The sequence below is a fragment of the Vombatus ursinus genome, unplaced genomic scaffold (assembly GCF_900497805.2).
Source record: "Vombatus ursinus unplaced genomic scaffold, bare-nosed wombat genome assembly UNPS02014941.1, whole genome shotgun sequence".
NCBI lineage: Eukaryota > Metazoa > Chordata > Mammalia > Diprotodontia > Vombatidae > Vombatus > Vombatus ursinus.
The window spans coordinates 3,738,444-3,758,762 of record NW_020954719.1 but is presented as its reverse complement, the minus strand read 5'-3'; the positions used below and the strand labels follow the sequence as shown (position 1 = coordinate 3,758,762).

Here is a 20,319-nt window from a genome sequence, read left to right as displayed (position 1 = left end):
GCAATGATAGGGGAGAAAAGTGGAATTGTAGCAAAATTATTGGCAAAACAGAATTGAATTACTCCTGATAGTAAATTTTCGTCATTTCCACTGCATTGTACACCAAGGAACTGTCTTCCTCAAAAGTAGTGAAAAATGGAATATATACTGAAGTTTGTTAAGAAAACAGGAATCGTCTTAAAGATTGAGTCAGTGTTAGATATAAAGGCTGATACTGTAAGGAAACTGGGAGAGCAAGGTATTCTTTATCTATCAGATTTATGGAGAACAGAATAATTCATGACCAAACAGGAGATAGAGAACATTATGAAATGCAAAACAGATAACTTTGATTACATTAAATTGAAAAGTTTTTGCACAAAGCCAATGCAACCAAGATTAGAAAGAAAGTAGAAAATTGGGAAAGAATAATTGTTACCAGTGTCTCTGATAAGGGCCTCATTTATAAAATATATAGAGAATTAAGTCAAATTTATAAAAATATACGTCATTCCTCAGTTGATAAATGGTCAAAGGATAAGAACAGGCAGTTCTCAGATGAAGAAATTAAAGCCATCTATAATTATATGAAAAAAATGCTCTAAATCACTATTGATTAGAGAAATGCAAATCAAAACAGCTCTGAGGTTCCACATCACACCTATCAGATTGGCCAAGATGACAAAACAGGAAAATGAAAAATGTTGGACAAGATGTGGGAAAATTGGAACACTAATGCATTGTTGGTGGAGTTGTGAAATGATCCAGCCATTTTGGAGAGCAATTTGGAATTATGCCCAAAGGGCTATAAAAATATGCATACCCTTTGACCCAGCAATAGCATTTCTAGGGCTGTATCCCAAAGAGATCATACAAATGGGAAAAGGACCCACATGTACAAAAATATTCATAGCAGCTCTTTTTGTGGTGGCAAAGAATTGGAAATTGAGAAGATGCCCATCATTTGGGGAGTGGCGGAACAAGTTGTGGTATATGAATGTAATGGAATACTATTGTGCTATAAGAAATGATGAGCAGGCAGACTTCAGAAAAACCTGGAAAGACTTGTATGGTCTGATGCTGAGTGAAGTGAACAGAACCAGGAGAATGTTGTACACAGTTAACAGCCATGTTGTGTGATGACTAATTGATAGGCTTAACCCTTCTCAGAAATACAGGGATCTAAGACATTTTCAAAGGCCTCATGATGGAAAATGCTATCCACATCCAAAGAAAGAAGTATGGGTTTGAATGCAGATCGAAGCATAATATTTGATATTTTTTCCCTTCTGTTGTGTTTTAGTTTCCTCTTTCTGGTGATTCCTCTTGTTGGTTCTGATTCTTACTTACAACATGACTAATGTGAAAATATGTTTAATAGGAATGTAAATGTATAGCCTATATCAGATTGTGTCCCATCTTGGGGAGGGAGGTGGGAAGGGAGAGGGAGAAAAATTTAAAACTCAAAAGCTTATGGAAGTGATTGTTGATAAATCAAAATAAGTTAATAAAAAAAAGAATATTGAATCAGTGACATTTTTCCTCTCTTGGAAATTGAAAGGGACTAGAAAGGTTTACTTTATTATACAGAAGTTCACTGACTTTCCTTTCGTATAAAGTTTTGAAATGATTTTGGCAACTTTGTTATGAAATCAAAATGTTTTTAGAAATGAGAGTTAGCAGAACAGCTTAATAATAAGAATTGGTTTCAGGATTTGACTTTCATTGTAGATATTATGAGGCATTTAAATGAGTTAAATTTAAACTTCAGAGTTGAAATCAGGTTGTATGACAACTTGGTATTTGGGAAAGGCAGCTAACAAAATTGTGATTTGACTCACTTTCTTACAGTTAAAAATTATCAAGAATCATTTGGTTTTTGTAATTTCAGCAATTATACCTCAAATATTTAGGAATTACTATTGAATTTAAAAGGTTTCATTTGAAGGATTAAGAATGTGTGAAAACAATTTTTTTAACTGTTCTGTGGTCCATTTTCTTTTGATGTTGAAAGAATGAAAAGTAACATTCAAATGAAACTTGTTTGGGGGCATCTAGTGGCACAGTGGATAGAGCTCTGGCCTTGAAATCAGGAGGACCTGAGTTCAAATCCAGCCTCAGACAATCGACACTTACTAGCTGTGTGATGCTGGGCAAGTTACTTACCCCCATTGCCTAACTAAAAAGCAAAAAAAAAAAAAAAAAGAAAGAAAGAAAGAAAGAAACTTCTTGTAGTAGTGCTAAAAGTATAATAAAGATAGTGTTCCAGATTTTTATTTAATCAGTAAACATTTACTAAGCACCTGCTGTGTGCTAAGCACTATGATAAGTGCTTACTTGCCAAGACATTTTGTTGAAATGTATATTTGGAGCTTCCTGTTTTTCCAGTTTGGGACAGGTTGAGAGCCACTTGGCCTGGGTGGGTGCCTGAAAATGAACTAAGAGCTTAGCTGCACAGGAATAATGACTTTGTCCATAGTTAGGGCAATGATATAATACTATATCCAGCACAAGATGGGTTGTCCACATTGGCAATGGACCCACTCCCCAATCTTTGCTGTTTTTGTAATGACCACAACCTGGTTGATTATTTAACACATGGTTTATCTTATGCTGACATGCCAACAAACAACTAAATGCAGTGGGAGGCATAGGCAAAACTCCTGCATTGGTTCTCACCCCAAAGGGGTGATTGTCCAAGTCTTGTGCTCTCCAAGCCTCAGAGCACTTGGCCAGCCCCATAATTACTTCACAGGATTTAGTATACTATATGATCTTCTTTGCCTAGTTATTCCTCAAAGATCTCTCATATGTCAGTCATGCAGATTGGAGCTCAGTACACTGGAAAGACTTGCCAGGACCCCTATTTCCTAAGATATCTCCTATTACTAGATTAGTGGCTGCTGAAGTGCAGTTATGTATGCCTCTCCTGTAGCAGCTAGAACTACTGGTAAACCAAGCAAAATGGCAATCTGCAGGAGTCAGGTCTTTATAGATGGGGGTCAATTATGTTAGTGTTGGAGACAGGATTGTAGGGCCTGAACTGGAGACTTCAGTCTCTGGTATAGTTGCCACTTGTTTGTGAAGGGAATTAACACCAGAAGTGCCTAGGCAAATGTGATATTGGATGCACTATTTCCATTTAACAATATAAGCTTTTTGTGTCTTACCTAAAATTTTTGGAGGTATCCAAGTTGCATAATTGCATTACGCAATTCTGGACAAAGAGTGTTTATCTGATTCTGTATTATTTGTCCAGTAGCAAGTAGGGCCCAGCAACAGTCAAGCAAATTGAATGACTACTTTGGGAAACTTGGAGTTCTAGGTTCCTGATAGTTCCCTATTCTGGTCACCACTTAGTGCCTACCAGTGGCTCTAATTAGTCTATTTAGGTTTTTTTGGATAGAGACCTCCTAAAAAGATGGACCCTACAGAGTTATAAGGACCTCAGGAGAGAGCTTGTTGGGCAGCTTGTTTTAGATTTTCTAGGACTGTGTAGCCTGTCCTGAATTATAAATGAAAAAAGTAGACTTCAGGTAACTTAGTAAATCAGGCCCGTCAGGATACCTAGGTGGGAAATACAGGTTCACTAAACCTGAAGAGTCCGTTAAATCTCTTGGCTTATCATGAGGCCACTGTAGTCCCCAAAACCTGACTGAGTAGTCTGGACCCTGGATTTTTTTGGGGTTCATTTCCCATCATTGATCCTTCATCAGGGACATCATCTGATCCGACACTGTTTTGGCTAGGTGTAGATTATGACATACATCAGTGTTCCCAGGAAGGGGGGCCTCTTTTGGGTCTCTAAGCACCATAATTGTGATAGTATGAGGGAGAGTTCAGGTGTCCTGAGGAAGGACAATAAAAGAATCTTGGATTCTTACACTTTGCCAGGTGAGATCAAAATGCTCCTGACTAGTTTCAGCAATAGAAATAGAGAGAAAAAACCTTGATGAGGTCAATAACTCCATACCATTCATATTGGGACTGAACTAACTGGTCATTCCATGATATCAATGAGGTCAGGAACAGTGATGGTGATGGGTATGAGACTTTGCCTCCCTCACAAAGGCAGCTGGTAGTGCAGTGGTTAGAGTACTGGTCCTGGATTCAGGAGGACTTAATTTTATATCTGGTCTTAGACAATAATTAGTTGTATGACCTTGGACAAGTCATTTAACCTGTTTGCTTCAGTTTCCTTAACTGTAAAATGAGGATAATAATAGCACCTACTGTACAGGGTTGTTGTGAGCATCAAATCAAATAATATCTATAAAGGTGCTCAGCATAGAGCCTGGCATATAATAGATGCTATATAAATGTTTATTCTCTTTCCTCATTCTTCTACCTCTATGCCACTATTCTAGTGCCATCTGCCTTCCTTATGTTTAACACAAGAATCTTGTGAAGGGAATTGCTTTGATGAAGTGTAATACAACTTCCTTCATTTCTGTCACTAAAGAAGAAATATTTACCTCCTTGACATGTTTCATGTTAATTACATGGGATTTTTCAGACAATGCCAGGGCTTTTCATTTGGCCCTAATCACATACCATATAGTCCTTACTGAAAAGGACTGGATGAATATCTTACTCCTTCCTTCCACGGTTCGCCTTCTGTAGCATCCTCTGAATGTTTTAAATGGGGCAGGAGTTTTAGAAGATGCCTTAGGCTTGGGTGGAGCTTTACCAACACTCATAATCTAGCCATCAGTTACTTTATTACCAGTTCAGTGTTTTAGGACCCAGACCCACAGCTCCCTCTGGGAGAAGGTATCATTGTCCTCTGCAATGGGATATCAGGTTCTGTGACTCCTTTTCCCATTCCCAGAGCACTTATTCTCACTGACCATAGTATTTTCCTAAGCCACTGCTTTTCCAACCTCTTGTACCTATTTTAGAAGTTAATCAGCCCACACCTGTATAGTTGTGTGGCATGAGTTAGTGTCCCTAAAGCTGACCATTTCTTGCCTTCTAATGGAGGAAATCACTCTACCCCTAACAGCAGTAATAAGACACATCTAGGGCTTTTTTTTTTTAAACTATTGGTAAAAGTTCACATCTCTTCAGTGTTTTCCTCATTATGACATTATGACATACATCAGTGTTCCCAGGAAGGGGGGCCTCTTTCGGGTCTCTATGCACCATAATGTGATAGTATGAGGGAGAGTTCAGGTGTCCTGAGGAAGGACAATAAAAGAATCTTGGATTCTTACACTTTGCCAGGCGAGATCAAAATGCTCCTGACTAGTTTCAGCAATAGAAATAGAGAGAAAAAACCTTGATGAGGTCAATAACTCCATACCATTCATATTGGGACTGAACTAACTGGTCATTCCGTGACATTAATGAGGTCAGGAACAGTGATGGTGATGGTGATTTCCTGCCTCTGATCTTAATAGGAGGCAGTGAAACTTTTAGGATCAATACTTCTTGATCTCCAGGCCTGTGGGTTCCTGGCTTTAACCTGTTGTTCTTCTCCGCCAACAGGAGAGTTTTTCACATGTACTGTTACCAGCTCCATTAACTGCTTCTCAGGTTTCCTTGTAAGATTCTTAAACGCCAAGAGTTTTGTCTCTACTTATTTAATGCTTTGTGTGAGTTTATTTTAGGTTTTCTTAGTCTAACTTCTGCAGGATGGTAAACAACCAGGGAATGCTGGACTTGCCACTTTCTTTACTGCCAACTCTCTCCCTGGCATCCTTTTCTAGCAGCGAGTGAAGTAACCACTTTACATGAGCCAGGGTAATTGCTCCCTGTGTCATTGAGAGGTCTACCAGTATACCATCAGAAGGACCCTTGCCACAGAGTACCAATTTGTGGTGTCCAGTCATCTGATCACCCTACCCTCTGGCTATCTTATCATTCCACCTCTGTGTTTGTAGCACCCTTATCCTAACTCAAACTTGATAGGACCATTCATTCAAACCTTCTTCCGGTTATTGAATATTCTAAACTTTAGGGGTAGGTCTGATTCTATAGATTCAGATTTGATGTAGTGACTGTATGAAGCACCATTTTCATGCAATAGTTATTGTGAGTCTTTGGAGTTGTCTTAGATCCTTGCATTGCTGAGAAGAGCCAAGTCTGTCAAAGTCAGTCATCCCATAATGTGACTGTTACTGTGTACAATGTTCTCCTGGTTCTGCTCACTTCACTCAGCATCAGTTCATGTAAGTTTTTTCCTGGTTTTTCTGAAGTCTGCCTGCTCAACATTTCTTATAGCACAATAGTATTCCATTACATTCATATACCACTACTTGTTTAGCCATTCCCCAATTGATGAGTATTCCATCAATTTCCACTTCTTTGCCAACACAGAAGGGGCTGCTATGAAATATTTTTGTACATGTGGGTTCTTTTCCTGTTTTTATGATCTCTTTGAGATACAAACCTATTGCTGGGTCTAAGGGTATGTACAATTTTGTAGCCCTTTGGGCATAGTTCGAAATTGCTCTCCAGAATGATTGAATTAGTTCGCAACTACACCAACAATGCATTAGTGTTCCAATTTTCTCACTTATTCTCCAATATTTATCATTTTTCTGTTTTGTCATGTTAGCGAGTCTGATAGGTATGATGTGATATCTCAGAGATGTTTTGATTTGCATTTCTCTAATCAGTAGTGATGTGTTCATATCCTTTGACCTTTTATCAATTGGGGAATGACTTATATTCTTTAAATTTGACTCAGTTCTCTATATATTTTAAAAACGAGGCCTTTATCAGAGAGACTTGCTGTAAAGATTATTTCCAAGCCTTCTGCTTCCCTTCTAATCTTAGTTGCATTGCCTTTGTGCAAAACCTTTTCAATTTAATGTAATCAAAATCTTCCATTTTGTATTTCATAATGTCCTCTTTTTCTTGTTTGGTCATAAATTCTTCTCTTCTCTATAGATCTGACAGGTAAACTGTTCCTTGTTCTCCTAGTTTGCTTATGGTATCAGCCTTTATATCTAAATTGTATAGCCATTTTGACTTTATTTTGGTACTTAGTATAAGATGTTGGTCCATGCGTAGTTTTGCCCTGCTATTTTTTAGTTTTCCCAGCAGTTTTTGTGAAATAGTGAATTCTTGTCTCAGAAGCTGGAGACTTTTGGGTTTATCAAACGTTACATTACTATAGTCATTGACCATTGTGTCTTGTGTTCCTAACCTATTCCACTTATCCACCCTTCTATGTCTTAATCAGTACCAAGTAGTTTTGATGACTGCTGCTTTATAATTCAATTTAAGATCTGTATGGCTAGGCTACCTTCCTTTGCATTTCTTTTCGTTAATTCCCTTGATATTCTAGGCTTTTTGTTCTTCCAGATAAGCTTTGTTATTTTTTTCTAGCTCTATAAAATAATTTTTTGGTATTTTGGTTTGGCACTGAATAAGTAAATTAACTTAGGTAGAATTGTTATTTTTATTATTTTAGCTTGGCTTATCCATGAGTAACTGATTTTTTCCAATTATTTAGATCTGACCTTATTTGTGTGAGAAGTATTTTGTAATTTGTTTATACAGTTTCTGGGTTTTTTTTGCCTGGTAGACTCCCAATTATTTATAATGTATACAGTAACTTTAAATGGAATTTCTCTTTCTATCTCTTGCTCTTGGACTTTGTTAGTAATATATTGAAATGTTGATTTATTTTATATCCTGCAACTTTGCTAAAGTTGTTTATTATTTCTAGTAGTTTTTTAGTTGATTCTGTAGTATTCTCTAGTATACCATCATATCATCTGCAAAGAGTAATAGCTTTGTTTCTTTATTGCCTATTCTAATACCTTCAGTTTCTTTTTCTTCTCTTTTTGCTTAAAGCTACCATTTCTAGTACAATATTGAATAACAGGGGTATTAATGGACATCCTTGTTTCAACCTCGACCTTATTAAAAATGCTTCTAGTTTATCCCTATTACATATATTTCTTTATGTGGTTTTAGATAAATGTTACTTATTATTTTAAGGCAGATTCCATTTATTCCTATGCTTGCTAGTGTTTTTAATAGGAATGGATGTTGTGTTTTGTCAAAAACTATTTCTGCATCTATTGAGATAATCATATGATTTCTGTTAAGTTTTCTTTTTGATATGGTCAGTTATGCTGATATTTTCCTAATATTGAACCAACCCTGCATTCCTGGTATAAATCCTATCTGGTCATAGTATATTATCTTCAAGATAAGTTGCTGTAATCTCTGCTGATATTTAAAATTTTTTTTTTTTGCATCTTATATTCGTTAGGGCAATTGGTCTATAATTTTCTTTCTCTGTTTTGGCTGTTTCCTTTTAGTATGAGCCATCATATTTGTATCAGAAAAAGAATTTGGTAGGACTCCTTCTTCACCTATTTTTCCAAATAGTTTATATAGTATTGCAATTAATAATTGAAGTAAATAAATTAATAATTTAAAAATGTGTGTTGGAATTTATATTATCAGTCTCCATTAACTATGTGTTTCATACTGTTTTTCATTCTGAACTTTCAAATATTTTTTGTTAAGACCATTTGTTACATATATCAGAAAGTAATCCTGTTTAACTTGTTTAAAGTTGTGCCTTATTTTTTCTAATTCTTAAATTTTATTTTTATTAGTATCTGGAGTCCACATTCCCCCACCTGTGTCTCCTGAGAGTCTTCTGGAGCAGTCTTTGTCTTCAGCTCATCTTGTCTCTTCTAAGCCCATCATTTCATCACAGGATAGTGCACTGGTTGTTCCACAAACCACCAACAATATTGTAAGTCAAGCAGTATATAAAGATCAGTTAAGGATCTTGGTTTTTAATAGAAATCTGTGTTACTACCTTAAAACCATTTGTGTGTGTGTATTGTATTATCAAATTAGAGATAATCTGACTTTACCAGCCAGCTGGTAGTTGGTTCAGCTAGATAGTAAGTATTGCTTTTTTTTTTCGTTCTTTGTTTTTTGAGAAATAGACTCTTTTTGTAGTGGACAGCTAGGTGGCACAGGGGTAGAGCATCAGGCCAGGAAGACCTGGCGTCAAATTTAGCTTAAGATACTAGCTGTGTGATCCTGGCTAAGTCACTTAATCATGTTTGCCTCAATATTGTAATCTGTAAAATGAATGGGCAGCTGGGTAGTACAGTGGGTAGACTGCTGGGCCTGTTATTATGTACACATTCACATATACCCACATAAACCTATATAGTTTATTCACATAAATTATATATATATATACACATATAGATCTATATATGTTTATATATCTATATGCATGTCTATATATACATATCTATATGTGTATTTTTATATATATACATATGTAACAATAGGCTGAGGTACCTCTTTTAACCTTCTGGTGCCTCTGTGGATCATTTATGAAATAGGGAAAAATATCTTCACTGTTACCACAGAGATGTTGTAAGGATAATATGAATTAATGAGGGCAAAATCTGCTTCTTGGTTCTTAGCTTTTCACCATATTGAATTTGAAGCTGCACAAAGAGTTAGGTGGTAAACCACTCTAGTGTATTTGCCAAGAAAACCCATGTGGGGTCACAAAGAGTTGAATACAACTTTAAGCAACTGAACAACAAAAACAACAGATTTTTTGTGGTAGTTTTCCTATTTGTAAATTGCATTCATTAAAGTTGGATAAATCACAAATCTATAGTAAGCTAAAATATTTGCATAGTATCAACATTATTTATTTAAGTAATAGAGCGATATTGTATTATAGGAGAAAATCATCCTTTGAAAGAGGACACAATCTGCAGGTGAAAGGTAGATGACATTTCAGTTAATGAGCCTGGCCTCATATTCAGGAAGACCAGAGTTCAACTTTTGTCTCTTAACGCATACCCTGGACAAATTATATAACTTATCAGTTTTCCAAGGAACTTTCTAAGACTGTAAGTTGATGAGTGAGCTTTAAGAATGTAGATGTTAGTATAGGAAGTTTCCTAACTGAGAGTTCTCTCTCCAGTTAAAAAAAATCTTAGAATTTTTGTTGAGTTTATTAGTTTTCATTGAATTTTTAAGAATAATGGTCAAAAATTTCACTTGTTTAATAGCTAAGAATTTCAAGTATTAAAAAAGAATTTGAAGAGTAATTCTTAATCTTCGTCTTCATAGAAATTGAGTCAAAATGTAAAACTATCTTTTTCAAGGATTGTCATACGATATACTTAATGCTTAGGACATTCATTTGAATTTTGTTGTGAAAATTGTATAGATGGCTAAAGGAATCCAAATGGGAAATTACATGAGACTAGTATTGATTTCCAGGGTGTTATAGAAGATCTGGAAGCATCTGTTTTCTATCCCTAGAATTTGGGAATCATTTTGAAAACATGGTAGACTTTCAGTTAGCTCCAAAGTAGTATATAGAGATTTTTGTGGAAACCCCTAAGTGCTCCAGTTGTTCTTGGACCAAAATGTGACCAATAAAACGTACTTTACCTTGCTTTGAAGATATTTATAAAGTTTCTTTCGTGCATTATAAACCGAATAACAAATATTTTGGAGGAAATTTTGTCCTGTTCTAAAAGATGAGGTTATTGTAATACTTGTATGGTTTTGTCAATTTACTTAAAACGTTCCAAATGTGGTTTCTAGCGCCCTTGAGATGTTTTTATTGATTGGTCCATTGTAAGCTTTTCTCCTTTGATTTTTTTTTTTTTCCATGTGGATTAGGTTCAGCAATCAACAAATACTATTGATCCTTCAGTTTTTCCATTGGATTTAACTGATGAAAAGTCTAATGAAACAATTTCACTTGTGGATGATACTGCTGAGGATCACAAAGCTATTGAGTTAAACATGGAACTTCAACAAAAAGTTGCAAGCTTGGAGCTTAAACTTAAAGCTTCTGAAGAAGAAAAACAGAGAATTAGAAAGGTATGATGGCATTTGCTTTCAGAAGCTTTTGAAACTTGATTAAAGGAGCCCTACCATGATTAAAAACTTATCAGAGGAAACTAACACTGTATTGCATGAACATGTTTTTACTCATTGAAATGAATCTAGTGCCAAGGAAAAACTTTGATAAGTAATTTGCAGTGTGAGAAAAGCTCGTTTAGAAAGTATGCATAGTAAGTTTTATTAATTTTTTGCTTGAATTCTTAGCTTAGGACTTCATTTGTAATATATGTAACTATCTATAATTTAATATGTGTGTACGTGCAAACACATACATAGAAGCATATGTGTATGTGTGCGTGCATGTATATGTAATTATATGTTTATATAACTATTTGTAGTTACATGTTATTATGTACACATTCACATATACCCACATAAACCCATGTAGTTTATTCACATAAATTATAAATATACATATAGATCTATATGTGTTTATATATCTATATGCATGTTTATATGTACATATCTATATGTGTGTTTATATATACACACACATACACAAACATATACATGTACATATTGATATATGGTATGTAGAAATGTTTAAGGAAAAAGAGTTGTAAGGGCTGCTGAGCAGGGACTGCTTTCTACCTTTGGTGTCCACCTGATTCACACTCAACTCTCACCTGTGGCTCTAAGAAGCTGTAGCATGGTCAGTGGCCACACCCCAGCAAAATAAATCTAGTCAAAAAGTTTGCATGCCTTCCAAAGTGAGTGAATGACAGACACATGACAATGTGATTGCCCCTTTCAGGAAAATGACACACCACCATCATCAGTGCATATGCTCCCACCATGATGAACCCTGATGAGGTCAAAGAAAAATTTTATGAAGACCTGGAGATCCTCATCATCAGTGTTCCAAAAGAGGATAGGCTTGTAATTCTAGGTGACTTTGACACCAGAGTAGACATAGACCATCCGAGATGGCAGAGAGTGCTTGGGAGGAATGGAGTTGGAAACAGTAACAGCAATGGTCACTTACTATCAAAGACTTATGTATCTCATGACCTTTTCATCACCAACATTGTCTTCTGTTTACTTAAATGCAATAAAACTTTGTGGATGCACACTTGCAGCAAACATTGGCATTTAATAGATTTTATCATTGTAAGGAGAATAGATGAAGATGATGTGTGGCACAGAGTGCTGGACTGATCTTAGACTTATCCTCCCCAAGCTAAATATTCCATTCAACAAAAGCAGCAGGCCCAAGGCAAGATGACTACTAGAAGACTTAATATCAACAGACTAGAGCACTTCTTTAAGCTCAAACAAGATTGGTTTGGTGAAAATGATGGTGAAATTCAGGAGTTACTAAAGAAAAAAATTAGAACTCCACAGAGTTTACTGGCAGGATAGTTCATCTGTCTCTAAAAAGTAGAGTACTATCAAAAGTAAAGAGCAAGCAAAGCTTAGAGAGAGATGCAGGATTCTTGGCTCAGTAAGAAGGCAGATGAAAGGCAGTTTTACACCAACAGTAACAATCCAAAATGTTTTTATGATGTCGTGAAGGCTATTTATGGGCCAAAGATCTATTGTACATCTCAGTTATTCAGGGTTGTTGGAGCCACCTTGATTAACAATAAGGACACGATCCTGGAGAATTGGGCTGAACATTTCCATAGTGTTCTCAAAGACCATCATCAACCAATACAGAAGCCATTGAGCATATACCCCAGGTTGAAGTCAATCTCTCTCCAGACAAACTTGCAGTTGAAGAAGAGGTTTTGAAGGCCATTAGGCAAAGTGCCTGGTGCTTTTTTTTTCCATTCTAGCAGAGATTTACAGTGTATGGGGTACACTGCTCATTCAAAAACTGACTGAAATCTTCCAAGTTATATAGCAAGAAGACATCATCCCCCAAGAGTTCAAAGATGCCTCCACTGTCCATCTTTGTAAAGGAATGGGAAGTAGCTCATTCTGTGAGGGTCACAGGGGAATCTTTTTCCCTTAGTCATTGCTGGCAAGATTCTTGCCAGAGTTGTCCTTAATTGGCTGATCCTTCACCTGGAAGATGGTCATCTTCCCCAGAGCCAGTGTGGCTTCAGAAAGGGCCAAGGAACTGGCAATATGATGTTTGTTGCCTGACAACTCCAGGAGAAATGCAGAAACAGAAGAGAGGATTGTACATAATGTTCATTGATTTGACCAAGGCCTTTGATATACTGTTAGTTAGGACTTATGGAAAATCCTAGCAAAATTTGATTGCCCACAGAGGTTCATCAGTGTTGTACATCAGTTTCATGACAGCATGCTGGCATGGGTTCTAGATAATGGACAATGCTTTTGCACTTTCCCAGTCACTGGTCAGTTTACACAAGCAGGGCTTTGTGCTTACTTCTGTGCTTTTTATTTAATATGATATTTTCATTGATGTTGTTGGACTTCTTCAAGGAGGATGAAAACGGCATCAAAGTCTACTGCACTGATGGTAAATTACTTAACTTTAAAAGGCTACATGCCAAAACTAAAGTGGAGGGAGAGTTGATGAATGACTTTTTGTTCACAGATTGTTGTGTACTCAATACAGCCTCTATGACTGAGATACAACATATGGATTGATTCTCTGCTGCTTGTGCTAGTTTTGGCCTAAAAGCTAATACCAGGAAAGCAGAGGCTCTTCAACTGGCCAGTACCACACTATCCATACATGGTGCCATCAGTTATAGCAAATGGAGAAATTTTGAATGCTGTAGATAAATTTGTTTACCTTGTTAATATACTTTCCAGGGATATTTACATAGATAATGTAGTTGATGCACACATTGCCAGAACTTGTTCAGTTTGGGAGGCTCCAATGAAAAGTGTGAGACAAAGGAGATATTAGGCTCTACAGAGCCACTGTGCTGACTTCATTGTAGTATGCCTGTGAAACCTAGACAGTGTACCAGTGCCATGCCAGGAAACTGAATTGCTTCTATTTGAATTGTCTTTGGAAGATTCTGACTATCACCTGGCAAGATAAGATACCCAAAACTGAGGTCCTTTCTGGAGCTGAATTGCTAAACATCCAAACTCTACTGCTGAAAGTGCAAATCCAATGAGTTGGCCACGTTGTTCAAATGCCAAACATGTGTTTGCCTAAAATAATATTCTATAGAGAGCTCACACGGAAGTCAGAAGAAGTGATACAAGGACACTCTCAAGGTCTCCCTGAAGAACTTTGAAGTTGATTGTGAGACATGGGAGACATTGACACAGGACTGCCTTGCATGGCATACTTACATCAAAGAAGGTGCTGTGCTCTATGATCCAGGCAGAATTGCAGTAGCTCAAAGGAAACCTGAGATGCACAAATTTAGAGATATCTCCTCTCCAAATGTTCATATGAACTATTTGTGCCCAGCCTGTGGTAGAACCTTCTGAGTTCTTATTGGTCTAATCAGCCACAGTTGGACATATTTTACCTTAACCCCAACATAGTGATGTCATTTTTGTTGTCTTTGAGAACAAAGGACAACAACCATGTATGTATAAACTATTAAAGCTTAAAGCTGCTTAAAGGTTTTTGGGACATCCTGTGTGTTGTATATAGATGTTGCTTTTTCATGGAAAATGCAGCACTAGGCTGTTAAGTATCTTGGGGATAATGTGAAAGTGTTAGAATCTCATGAGTCTGTGTCTTAGTTCATCAGCCTCTTTTGTAATAGAGACTCTACTTAACTAAATTTGTTTAGTAAAAAAGAACTGGATAAATTTATAGCAAGGGTGTAGAAACCTATTTTTTCTCTTCTCTACACAGAGAGAATATATGAAGCTGTCAGATATTAACTGAAATGCCCTTCTGTAGTTTTATCAGAGCAATTTTCTGTATGTTAATACATTTGTTTTATTTCAGAATTGCAAATATTCTGAAATATTTTAAAAATTAAAGAGGATGATCATTTGTGCTATATGTCTTCCCATAAAGCACCATGACATACAAAATCTTGCAATTAAAACCACAGAACTTATGGAGAAAATGGGGTTTGGGGAATAATGTCAGTGAAACATAAAAAGAGATAGGAACCTCGTAAAAATGGTAGCATGGTTTTGATTAGATTGTGGGCTTCTTGAGGAAAGGGATTGCCTTTTGTATTCCTCATGTTTAGCATAGTGCCTGACACATAATAGGCATTTAATAAGTATTTGTTGAACAGTAATCCAGGGCAGTTCTAAAGGACTCATGATGAAAAATGCTACCCACATTTAGAGAGAGAACTGATGGATATGAGTGCAGATTGAAGCGTTTTTTTTCACTATTTTTCTTTATATTTTTTCTAATATGGCTATTAGGGAAATATGTTTTGTGTACCTTAACAAGTATAATGGATATCATGTTCCTTCACTACTCAGAGGGTGAGGGAGGAATTGGGAGGAGGGAGAGAATTTGTAACTCAAAATTTAAAAAAAATGAATGTTAAAAAATAAACATAAAAAAGAAAAAGAACAATGCTGAAGATGGAAAAATTGTATCGCTTATCTGGTAAAACATATTAAATAATTAAGAAGTACATCAGTACTACAATAAATAGTAGCCATTGCCCAGGGCCTCATGTTCAGGCATGTTACAATGTCCTCATGTGCCTTTGAATATAAAGACCTTTGTAAATGGAAATTTTGATTACATGTATAAAATCTAGGGTAATGAATCTTATTCAATTAACCTATGTATAAGATTCTACAATTCTTGGCCAAAAAAAAAAATATCTTAGAGTGAATTTTGACAGTCTCCGCTGTAAAATCTGGTACTCTTTGCTTTTTTCCTTTTAGGATTTAGAAACATTGGTGGAAAAGCATAGAGTCCTAGAAAAAGATTTCCTAAAAGATAAAGAAGATGAAGCAGTTTTTCTCCAGGATAAATACAAAATGCTTCAGGTAAACTCACTTTTTAATATTTAAAATATAATAATTTTAATGAAATGATTTGAGGTGTCAATTTAAAAGGTGCTCAGTAAATATTGAGAGTGAATATTTAATTAAAATGGATTAAACATTAACTAGGATTTCCATCAATACATATCTATAAATTGTTAAAATGGCAATTTAAGAAGTTGAATGTAGCATGAACTCTTGATGTCCATTAGACTCTGAGAGACTAAGACTTTGTTGAACCAAAGATGCAAGGAATTTGCTAAAAAAGATCCTATTCTGATTTAGGTATATAAGGGTACTCAAGCTGATTGATCCATTCAGTAGTCATTCAACAAGCATTTATTAAATTTAATAAATATTTATTAAATATGATATTGATTTTTATAAGCCCTGATGATACAAAACCAAAAATAAATAGTCTTTGTTTTCAAATAATTTAAATTTTTTTCACTGGGAAATACTACATATATATAAAATTAAAGAAAATAATAAAATATTTATACAAAGCAATTTTTTTTTTTTTAGGCAATTGGGGTTAAGTGACGTTTCCCAGGGTCACACAGCTAGTAAGTGTGAAGTGTTTGGTCTGAGGCCGGATTTGAACTCAGGTACTCCTGACTTCAGGGCCGGTGCTCTATCACACTGTGCCACCTAGCTACCAACCACCACAAGTATCCTATTCTGATTTACCATTCCCCATCACCCACAGTTTCTAGTGTTCTTTTACCAAAATTGCTTTGTATAGGGGCAGCTAGGTGGCATAGTGAGTAGAATGCTAAGCACTGACTGGTTTTGTTTCCTTGGGCAAATAAGTCACTTAACCTCTCAGCCTTAGTTTCCTCCATGTGTCAGATAGAGATAACACCACTTACTTCATAAGGTTGTTGTGAGATTCAAATGAGATGAAGCCCTTTGTGAACCTTAAAGTACTCTGTAAATATTAACTATTATTATTGACATTTGAGTTGGGCTTTGGAGGAAACTAGGTATTCCATATGGTGGACATAAGGAAAAGAATATATTTCAGGCCTTTGCAAGGGCACAAAAATGGCGCATAATCTTCCTTCTCTCCCTATTTTCTTCTCTGCAACCTACAAACATTTCTAGGTCTATGTATATTAGATGTCTCCTCTTTCTATCCTTCCACTCACTGTCTTCTAAACCCTTTATCATTTGGTTTCTACCTGCGCAAAGTCACCAATGTTCTCTTAATTTCCACATCTAATGGTCTTTTTCTCAAAACTCCTGACCTATAGGGTCATACATTACCAACTGCCTTTTGTACATTTTGAACTACACAAAACAACTTGTTATCTTTCCCACTAAATCGTTCCTTTTTCTGAACTTCCCTATTATGATAGAGGACACTATTATCCTCCCAGTTGTCCAGGCCTGCAATCTCAGTGTCATCTTGAACTCCTCACTCTCTCTTATTGCACATATTTAGTCTGTTGCCAAATCTTGCCATTTCTGTCTTCACAGCATCTCTCATGTATATCTCCTTCTCTTTAGTGATATACCCATTACCCTCGTTCAGGATCTCAAACTGGTCTCCTTCCTCCACCTCTCCTCACTCCAAAGCATTCTCCATTCAGCTGCAAATATGCTGTTCCCAAAGGTCTGACCATGCCATCCCCTCTTGTTCAGTGATCTCTAGGAGCTTCCTGTTTCCAGCAGGATAAAAGATAAACTCCTCTGGCATTTATAGCTCTTCATAAAAACCTACCCACCTTTCTGTTCTTATACTTTTCTCCTTATTATGATAAAACTACACTGGCTCACTTGCAATTCCTTTAACATAACATTCTGTCTCTTATATTTATGTCTTTGCCCTGGCTGTTTCTCATACCTGGACTATTTTGCCCCCTCACTTCTGTCTCTTTCCTTGTCTTCCTTCAAGACTCAGCTCAAATCTTATCTTTGGTAGGAGATATCTTTTTATTTCCCCAGCTGCTAGTACCTTCCTCTTTCATATTACTTTCCATCTATTCTGTATATATCTTGTATGTATCTAGTTATTTACTTGTTGTTTACACCATTAAAGTGTGAACTCTTTGAGGTCAAGGACAGTTTTTGTCTTTATTTGTATGCCCAGTTCTTAGTACGTTGTCTGGCATATATAAAGCAAAAAATCTTGTTGACTGAGTGAGCAACAGCAGCCATGCCCATTCCCTAAGTTTGACCTCCCTCCTCTCCATTATCATGGAGATCCAGGCTTCAAGCTTAGACTTGCCTGGGCTATGACAAACAGACTGTTTGAATTTTGAACAGACTGTGTCATCAGCATTCTAAATTGCAAAGACTCACTACAGGAGAGCAGAAAAAAAGAGGGAAAGGGTAGAACACAATTCTGGGCTTGAAATAGAGCACCTCTGTCCCCCTTAGCTTTGAAAAACCAAAATACAGAAATGTGACCCATAGCAGCAGTGTGGCAGCCCTCTGAACTGTCACTTTTGGGCCAAAATACTGAGCTGCAGAGGGAATGTTTTGTGTGGGGGTCAAGCTGTGTGACACTCTAGTAAGCCTGAGGGAAAGAGCTCAGCATCCAGCTGAGCCTAGTTCTTTTCCCCTAAAAGTAATTTGAGGCAGAAATCTAAGTTGGTGAACTGTGAATTGCCCAGCATCGGAGGTGTCTGAGATACTTTGAGATCCAGTCCCTTGGGAAACCACCATCAAAGAGGAAGGAATCAGAAAGTGAACAATAGAGGAAAATAAAGAAAAAAAAGATTGAAATTACCAAAGGTCTCAGGAAGAAGAAAACTCAAATACATAAGCAGATAAAACAATAGGGAAAATATTAATAACAGAATAAAATTTGGCTTTCAAATCTAGTGAGTGTAGGTATCTATGAATAAATACTGGAAAACAAAGGAAAACAATTCAACAATTGATGAGACAGAGGATCTTGTGGAATTTGAGAATATGGAGCTAACAACAATATTCTATTCCTGAGTGGTTCAGAAGAGAAATGAGAATTATGAGAATAGAATTAATGGGCTATACAGCAAAAATAATAGCCAGAATAGAAAAAGTTGAATCTCTGATGGCAAGTCTCACCAAAGAAATAAAAGAAAGAACAATGGATTGGGAATGTAAACAGAAGGAAAATCTGGAAGAAAATAAATTTAAAAAAAATTAAAAGAAAATATGCTTGTATTACAAAACAAACTAATATCAAAGACAAGATATGTAGAGACAGTCTAAGGATTATAGACCAATAAGCCAAGAAACCTCAACACCATAATACAAGAAATAATACAAGGGAACTCCTCAGAACTTCTGAAAACAGAAAATGAAATACCAATTGAAAGAATTAATAGATTGCGAACAGAAAAAAACGTCAAAACTGAAAACAAAAAAAAATTATTTAAATTTAATAATTCAATTCAGAAGCAACAAGTTCTAGAAATAATCAGATACAATGAAAGAAACAAATATCACAAGACTATTCTGCACTCACCAGAAAATGTGGGAGGAATGGAATAATGTGTTCCAAATGGAGCTAAAGCTTCAGTCCAGGACGATCTACACTGCATATATGAGCTTGCCTATAAATGAAAAAAGATGAATATTCAATAATAAATAAGCATTTGGAACGTTCATAGAAATAAAATCAGCCCTGGTTCAATATAAGGAAAACTATCAGCATAATTTATCATATCAACACCAAAGCTAATAGAAACCACATGATCATCTCAATAGATGCAGAAAAAGCTTTTGACAAAATACAACACCCATTCCTATTAAAAACACTAGAGAGCATAGGTATAAATGGAGTCTTCCTTAAAATAATAAATAGCATCTATCTCTAACCTTCAGCAAGCATAATATATAATGGGGAAAAGCTAGAAGGATTTCGAATAAGATCAGGGGTGAAATAAGGATGTCCATTATCACCACTGTTATTCAACTTCATAGTGAAAATATTAGCTTTAGCAGTAAGAGAAGAAAAAGACTTTGAAGGCATTAGAATAAGCAAAGAAGAAACAAAGCTATCACTCTTTGCAGATGATATGATGTTTTACTTAGAGAATCCCAGAGAATCAAGTAAAAAACTACTTGAAATAATAAACAACTTTAGCAAAGTTGCAGGCTATAAAATAAACCCACATAAATCATCAGCATTTCTATATATTACCAACAAAGCCCAACAGGAAGAGATAGAAAGAGAAATTCCATTTAAACTTACTGTAGACATTACAAAATATTTAGGAGTCTACATCCCGAAACAAACCCAGGAACTCTATGAACACAATTACAAAACACTTTTCACACAAATAAAGTCAGATCTAAATAATTGGAAAACATCAGTTGCTCATGGGTAGGCCGAGTTAATATGATAAAAATGACAATTCTACCTAAGTTAATTTACTTATTCAGTGCCATACCAATCAAACTACCAAAAAGTTATTTTAGAGAGTTAGAAAAAATAATAACAAGATTCATTTGGAAGAAGAAAAGGTCCAGAATATCAGGAGAACTAATGAAAAGAAATGCTGGGGAAGGTGGCCTAGCCATTCCAGATCTTAAATTGTATTATAAAGCAGCAAATCATCAAAACTGGTTGGTACTGGCTAAGAAATAGAGTGGTGGATCAATGGAATAGGT

At 35.9% G+C, this 20,319-nt stretch overlaps 1 protein-coding gene across 3 annotated transcripts in view; it reads left to right on the top strand.

The window, feature by feature from the left end:
- CCDC91 (coiled-coil domain containing 91) overlaps positions 1-20,319 on the top strand; it is a 475,330-nt gene that overhangs the window by 169,556 nt on the left and 285,455 nt on the right. For all 3 annotated transcript variants that reach the window (XM_027844380.1, XM_027844381.1, XM_027844382.1), the window contains 3 exons: positions 8,565-8,707; positions 10,627-10,830; positions 15,610-15,714. In XM_027844380.1, coding sequence (XP_027700181.1) covers positions 8,565-8,707; positions 10,627-10,830; positions 15,610-15,714 — 452 coding nt within the window. The remainder of the gene's footprint in view (positions 1-8,564; positions 8,708-10,626; positions 10,831-15,609; positions 15,715-20,319) is intronic.